At 41.0% G+C, this 8083-nt stretch overlaps 1 protein-coding gene across 1 annotated transcript; it reads left to right on the top strand.

Annotated features, from left to right (window-relative positions):
- The first annotated feature begins 7209 nt into the window (after positions 1 to 7209).
- Positions 7210 to 7872, top strand: LOC140877499 (uncharacterized). The gene is made up of 2 exons (XM_073281036.1): positions 7210 to 7531; positions 7781 to 7872. The coding sequence occupies exons 1-2, from the start codon at positions 7210 to 7212 to the stop codon at positions 7870 to 7872; spliced, it is 414 nt and encodes a 137-aa protein (XP_073137137.1).
- Positions 7873 to 8083: the final 211 nt, after the last annotated feature.

The raw sequence follows: 8083 nt of genomic DNA, 5'->3' as shown, positions 1-8083 counted from the left end.
ACTCGTTTGGAAGCTGTTGTTGTAAGAAAACTCGACAAGAGGCAAAGAATCCTGCCAACTAGTGCCAAAGTCTAGCACTACCGCTCGCAGCATATCCTCTAACGTCTGGATAGTCCGCTCTGACTGTCCATCGGTCTGAGGATGATAAGCTGTACTCAGATGCAATCGAGTACCAAGTGCCCCCTGAAGACTGTGCCAAAAGTGAGAAGTGACTCTAGGATCTCTGTCTGAAAAATCGACTTCGGCACACCATGCAATCTCACAACATTGCTAACATACAACTCAGCCATCTGATCATGATGATACGTCATCCTGTACGGAATAAAACACGCAGACTTTGTCAATCGGTCGATCACTACCCAAATGGCATCGCATCCTCGAACGGATCGTGGTAGCTTCGTGACGAAATCCATGGAAATGTGATCCCACTTCCATTCAGGAACAGATAGGCTGTGCAACAGACCTCCTGGTCGCTTCCGTTCTGCTTTTACTTGCTGACAGTTCAAACACCGAGATACAAACCTCGCAACATCGCTCTTCATTCTCTTCCACCAGAACTGGTTCTTCAGGCCGTTGTACATCTTACAACCTCCAGGTTGAATACTAAATCGACTGCAATGAGCCTCTCGAAGAATACGCTGTCTCAACTCCGAAATATCAGGCACAAAAATACGGTTATTCACAAACAAAACATCATCTCTAACCTGGAATTCAGACTGATGCCCAGATCTGACTTTCTCTACTGAAACCTGAATTCTCGGCTCAGACTTCTGTGCTTCTCTGATTGTAACAAACAACTCCGGCTCGGCTTGAATAGCAAACAATCTGATAGTCTCCCTATCTGTTTCAAACTCTAAACCAGAAGTGCAACAATCATCGATCAACTGAGAAACACCAATAGTAGAAAGAGATAAAGAACAAAGCTTTCGGCTCAAGGCATCTGCAACTGCATTCGACTTTCCCGGATAATACTTGATTTTACAGTTGAAATCCTTCAACAGATCTAACCATCTTCTCTGTCTCATATTCAGCTCTGCCTGTGAAAACAAGTACTTAAGGCTCTTATGGTCAGAAAAGATCTCGAAAGACTCACCATAAAGATAGTGACGTCAGATCTTCAGAGCAAAGACGATCGCAGCTAGTTCAAGATCATGAACCGGATAACGAGTCTCGTGCGGTTTCAGCTGCCTCGATGCATACGCCACCACATGCTTATGCTGCATAAGAACGCAACCCAAGCCTCGGTTAGAAGCATCACATAGACTGTGAAACCTCCAGTACCCTTCGGAATAGAAATAATCGGAGCACTGGTCAGTCTCCTCTTCAGATCAACAAAGCTAGCCTCACAATCTGCAGTCCAGACAAAAGACGCACTCTTCTGAGTTAGCTGGGTAATAGGCTTGGTAATAGACGAGAAACCCTCTATGAATCGGCGATAATAACCAGCTAAACCCATGAAGCTTCGGATCTCAGGTACTGATGTCGGTCTAGGCCAATTCATAACCGCTTCAATCTTGCTGGGATCGACAGAAATCCCATCTCCAGAAATGATATGACCGAGAAAGACAACTCGATCCAACCAGAATTCACACTTAGACAACTTGGCAAACAACTGCTCAACTCGCAAAATCTGCAGTACAGTCCTCAAGTGCTCTGCATGATCAGTAAGGTTCTTCGAGTAGATAAGAATATCATCGATAAAGATAATGACGAACTCATCTAAATAACGCTGAAAGATACGGTTCATCAAACCCATAAAAATCGCTGGAGCGTTAGTCAAACCGAATGGCATGACTATAAACTCAAAGTGACCATACCTCGTTCTGAATGCGGTCTTAGGAACATCTTCCTCTCGCACTCTCAGCTGGTGATAACCTGACCTCAGGTCAATCTTCGAATAGATAGAAGAACCCTGCAGCTGATCAAAAAGGTCATCTATTCGGGGTAAAGGATACATGTTCTTAACTGTAGCCTGATTCAACTGACGGTAGTCGATACAAAGCCGCATAGAACCATCCTTCTTCCGAACAAACAGAACAGGAGCACCCCAAGGCGATACACTAGGTCTGATGTATCCCTTGGCAATCAAATCTTCAAGTTGCTCCTTCAACTCTCTCAGTTCAATAGGTGCCATACGATAAGGAGCTTTGGAAATAGGTTGAGTACCTGGCACCAAATCAATGCTGAATTCGATCTCTCGAATAGGTGGAAATCCAGGAACATCTTCCGGAAACACATCAGCAAAATCTCTAACCTCTGGTAAATCTACCAAAGCTGGGCTAGATTTCAGTACATCAACTGCATAAACCAAAAATCCTTTTGCACCTCTCTGTAACAAACGAGTCATAGATAACACTGAAATCAAAGGAATTCTAGATCGAGAACCCTTACCAAAGAATTTTCACTCGTCTGCCATTTCAGGTCTGAACCTGACAGCCTTCAGAAAACAATCAACTGTTGCCCTGTACTTGGTCAAAGCATCTATACCGACAATACAATCAAAATCTGACAGTCCAAGTACAATACAGTCGAATTCTAACAAATTCCCCTCAAAACAAAGTTTACAGTTCCTGACTAGTCTGACAGAAACAATTCCTCCACCCAACGGTGAAGTAACAGCTACTATAGTAGGCAACAACTCAGTAGGCAAGGCATGCAATAAAACAAATTTCTCAAAGATAAAGGAATGGGAAGCACCTGTATCTATCAAAACATGAGCAGAATAACCAAAAATCGAACAGTTACCTGCTATAACATCGTCAGGTGCTGCCTGAGCCTGATCCTCTGTCAAAGCAAAGACTCATGCCTGCTGTCTCGGAGGCTGGTTCGCACTAGAGTTACCTCTCTGTCTGTTCTGCGGCTGGGGCTAGAAGGAGTGCACTGCAGAAGACTGCCTCTCGGGTTGAGCTGCAGGTCGAGATGAACTTCCACTCTGAGCTCTATCTCTGTTACGCTGAGGGCACACTTTAGAGAAGTGTCCCGGTTGCTGACAGGTGTTACAATTACCAAAGACTCCCACACACTGATCCGGTGAGTGTCTTCCCCCACACTTGCTGCAGTACATGGCTGAAGATCCAGAACTCTGTCCTGAACCGAATTGCTTGGAACCACTGGAACTAGAAGAACTGTTCCCCTGCCTCTTGAACTGTTTACCTCTTGCTTTGTACTGATCCTTTCTATTTCCTCCACTGTTTCCACCTTCATACCTTTGCTGCTGGTTCTGATGCTGAGGTGGCTGATTCTGATACTGAGATGGTGGGTTCTGATACTGCCTCTGTTGCTGAGGTGCTACCTGGTTACCTCTTTGCCTCCACAAGCCTGCTTCTGCTCCCTTTGCGTGATTCATGGCATCCGCAAAATTGTTAGGCCTGTTGGTGTTTACCAACGTGAAGACGTCGGGGTTCAAACCATTGATGAACTGATCTGCCTTAGCTTCTTCATCTCCGGCAATTAGCGGTGCAAAACGCAACAGACTATCAAACTTAGTCACGTACTCTTCAATGTTCAGATTCCCTTGCCTCAGATTGGCAAACTCTGCTCCCTTATCTTTGCGATACGAGATAGGGAAAAACCGCTTATAAAACTCAGATTTAAAAAGAGTCCAAGTAACTTCCGTACCTCTACTCTCCATTGCTTTCTTTGTCATGATCCACCAGCTCTTAGCAACCCCACGAAGCTGATGAATGACTAACCTGATTCGGCGGTCATCGGTGTAATCAATGGAATCGAACAGCTGATCGATATCATCCAACCAACTCTCGCAGTCAACTGGATTTTCTGAACCCATCAATAACGGCGGATTGAACGACTGAAACCTCTTCAGCATGGTTTCCATAGGAGTTGCTGAAGCATCCAACTGATCAACTTCAGTGCTAGCTTGCTCAATCGCAGGGACAACTGGCGGTGTGTTTCTGTTTATCACTCGACGAGGACCCATCTGAATAACAAAGGTTAGGACACGAGATATCTCAATCGCTACAACTGGTGCCCTTTACAACCGCTCAGAAAACCGGATACCAGTCGATAACATAAGCAGTTATATCTCAAGTAGATCATGCTTTATAAAAGTAAATCACATAACCATGTAATTCAAATAATTCTCAACAATAAAGCATGCTCGCATGGAATTAAGTATACAGTTAAAATAATTCAAACACATGCGAGAAGCCAATACACACAGACTCGATCTATCCGCTCACTCTAGTTCAACCAAAAATCTTATCTCTCTGATACCACTTAATGTGAGACCTCGTTTCTAATCAACTAAACTCGGACAAACAACCTATTATATTATTTTTTTTTAAACGAAGGCTCGCGCGCCCGCGCCTAAGCTTCGCTAAAACCAGCGCGCCCGCGCCTAAGGCAGCGCGCCTGCACCGATTCTGCGCAAATACCAGCGCGCCCGCGCTCTAAGTAAGAGCGCCCGCGCCCCTACCTCGCAAAGAGGCCGCGCGCCCGCGCCGTCCTCATGCCCAGAAGAGTTAAGGCACCGAAATAAACTCAACAAAACCTAAACACTTGCATTAAAAGTATTTGACATGCCAATAACAATACAAGTAAGGTTTAGGGAAGTGAAACATTCAATTTGGTAGTACCTACATCGTTTCTTGCTTACAAAACAAATACGAGAAGTTCGAATGACTAAACATGTTCGCAAAACATAACTAGGTTGACATGCTGATTCGACTTCTAAACGAGTCTCACTTCTATCTCTTGCTCTGGATGCTAACCAGGTCTATGCTGACTTGATCCTGCCCTTCCTGTTGCCAAGTACACATACAAAACAAAGCAACAGCCGGATAAACCTGTGAGAATGATAATCCCAGTAAAAGCAACATATCAAGTAATACAACAATAAACATGCTTTCAAGACAACAACACCATCAATAGCAATGTAATGAAATGCATGTCTTTAAACCGGGATATCAAATCTGATAAACGAAGGATTGCTGCTGTGCTTTTGGGATCATGAGGATGAGATTATGTGATGACTCACCGACTCTCCCAATTGAGGTGGTGCCACATATCTCACTCCTCTAGACTTTGAGCAACCATAATGAGTATGCTAGCACTAGGCGATACGACTACGACCTAGGACACTCAATCATAGTTCCCAAACGTCCAAACAAAAAGGGCGGTTCTGCCCGCTGAATCAACGTAGGCTCAAGATGAATGCATAACAGAAACATAAAACATAAGCCACATAGTCAAAAGCAAAATCAATCAACAAGACACAAGTTCCTCATGCTAGAACAAGTGTAGATGCAATATGTGATTTGAAAGGGAAACTCGAGAACCAACTGTTCCGAGTATGCTATCCCGCTACGATGACTGCTTTTACCTTTCAATGTCGTAGATCCAACTCCAGACAAGCTACAACAAAAGATTGTATCAACAACTATACAACCTAAACAACAAACAACGGTTCAAGGAAATCTCTTTACCGTTCTTCGTCCAACTCTCGATGAACAATGCTGCTAAAACAGGGCTCGACAAACTCCAACGAATCTGTACGAATACAAGAGTTGATCAACAACCATGATCACTCACAAGCCAAAGCTTCAATCAATACAAAAATGGTTCGAAATCTCCAAAACTCAAACAGATGACATAACGGCTATAAACTGAACAAACCGGAAACGCAGACAGCAGTTCAATACCGATATAACCTCATATCAATGCCCAAAACAACAATAACAAAGCAAACCCATCAATCTCAAAATCCACATTTTCGAAAAAGGCTTCCAAAAATCATAACAAATCCGAACGTCGCTCTAATTCAAAACCGACAGATAATAAACGATCAGAACTCTGTCTAGAACAACATACTCGAATCTCAAACGATTCTAACAACATCCAAAAACTAGAATGTATCCGATCGTAGAAGAACTTACAATATAACAGAGCTCTCACTGCAGTGATCGATAATCTGCCTTTAGAAATAAATTCCAACGGCCGGATCGAGCTCAGACTGAAATCTGGGAGCTTGGAGAAACGTTGGAAGCGTTTCAATGGAGGGGAGGCGGCTAAGGGAAGGAGATGAGTGAATAGAATAAGCCATTTCCCTTATAAATATCTATGAAAACTGATAATTGCGTTTTAGTCCTTGAAAAATTCAAATTTTGCAAAAAGGACCTTGATCAAAATCAAGTAGGCTCGTGAACTCTATAATCTCCGATTAACTCAAATAAACTCATTTAAGATAAAAACGGGGCGTTACATTATCTTTTCTTCTTAAATTTTGAAACTTGATGTCTAGTTTCATAAACATGATTTGTTTTTATTTATTTTTTATCATGAAATAAAATTTTTAAGTCTAGAGGATGATTTAGCTTAGTTGAAATAACTTCTACAATTTTTTAATTTATTTGATTGAATTCCCTTAATTTAATTGTGTTTTTTAGAATTTATTGTCTTTAAATTACTTGATCAATAATTGAATTGTCATATTTATTTGAAATCGGTGCTCGGGAGAGGGGATTTTGAATAGGACCATTAGAAAATACATTGTTAATGTTTATATAGCCCGGGAGATCAGTGTATAACTTTAACAGAGCTTTTGAAAGAACATCGTTTATCACATATCATTGAGCTTAGATTTTTAATAGGGATATTGAAATCAAATTTTATTTGATACATTCTATTTGTTACTCGTGAGAGAGAAATAAAAACTTAAGTGTTCTTGGTTATTAGATGAAAAGAATTCAGGAGCATAAATTAAATAGAAGTTGTTGTTGTCGAAACTAAGTGAAATCAAGTCCTCTAGATATTTTTTCTTAGTGGTATTTATCTCAAGTGTGCGAGTTGTTTACTATTTTTTTATTAATTATTTAAATTTGAATAGCAAAAAATCTCTATTTAATTTTCTAAATAAAGTTTAGATTATTTTAATTACAAGCACTAATTTAATTTTCAAAGCATATTCTTCGTGAGAACGATACTCTATTTACTCTTATATTAAAACTTGACAATCGTGCACTTGCGAGCAAGAAATTACGCAACAAGTTTTGGCGCCATTGTCGGGGAGTATTTTAATTGAATTTATATTAGTATTTTTACCAATTAGTCTAGATTTTAATTTAGAGTTTCTCTTTATTTTTTTAGTTACTGATTTTTTTTTCAGTTTCTTTGATTTGCAGTTAATGAGAAAATCTCATAGCTTTGATTCTCTACTTTTTAAGGAAGAAAAGAAGAGAAGAACTTAGATCAATGGCTGAGAATAATCCACCTCCCTTGGGCACCATTAGAGATCACTTCAAGCTCATAGTCCAGGCTCACTATTCTGGAATAGCTCGTGGAACCATTAATGCCAACAATTTCGAGCTTAAGCCTGCTTTGATCAATATGGTTCAGCAAAACCAGTTCAATGGAAGTGCTACTGCTGATCCTCATTTGCATTTGAGGATGCTCCTGGAGATAACACACACGGTAAACATTAATGAAGTTTCTGAAGATATAATTAGACTGCGTTGGTTTCCTTTTTCTCTTAGGGATCAGGCTAGATATTGGCTGCAATCACTGTCGTTGAGAGGTATTACTACTTGGGAAGACATGACAGTGAAATTTTTTGCGAAATATTTTTCACCTGCCAAGTCCACTCAACTCAAGATCGAGATCAACATTTTTAGATAGAATGATTCTGAGTAGTTGTACGAGGCATGTGAGAGCTACAATGATTTGTTGAGACGGTTCCCGAACCACAACTTTGCTGATTGGGAGCAAATTTAATTTTCATATAATGGACTGAATGCGTCTACAAGGATGTCTGTGGATTCTGCAGCTGAAGGCAAAATATTTGCAAACGATCCTGTTCAAGCGTATGAGATGTTGGAGCAAATGACAATCAACAACTTTCAATGGTCGAATGAATGAGCTAGTATCCAGAAATCAGCCGGAGTTTATGATGTGGATCCTCTCACTTCTTTATCTGCTCAAGTCTTGGCATTGACTTTATAGATAGCGGTTATGAGTACTAAAAATTCTGAAGGTAAGGTTGTAACTTTTTCAAAGGCACACATTCCTGACGAGGCCCAATACATTAACACCAGAGGCTATGAAAGATATCGATGTACCCCTTTCCCTA

Source organism: Henckelia pumila, chromosome 2 (assembly GCF_033568475.1).
Source record: "Henckelia pumila isolate YLH828 chromosome 2, ASM3356847v2, whole genome shotgun sequence".
Taxonomy (NCBI): Eukaryota; Viridiplantae; Streptophyta; class Magnoliopsida; order Lamiales; family Gesneriaceae; genus Henckelia; species Henckelia pumila.
The sequence above is the reverse complement of the archived record's forward strand: the minus strand, read 5'-3'. Positions and strand labels throughout refer to the sequence as shown.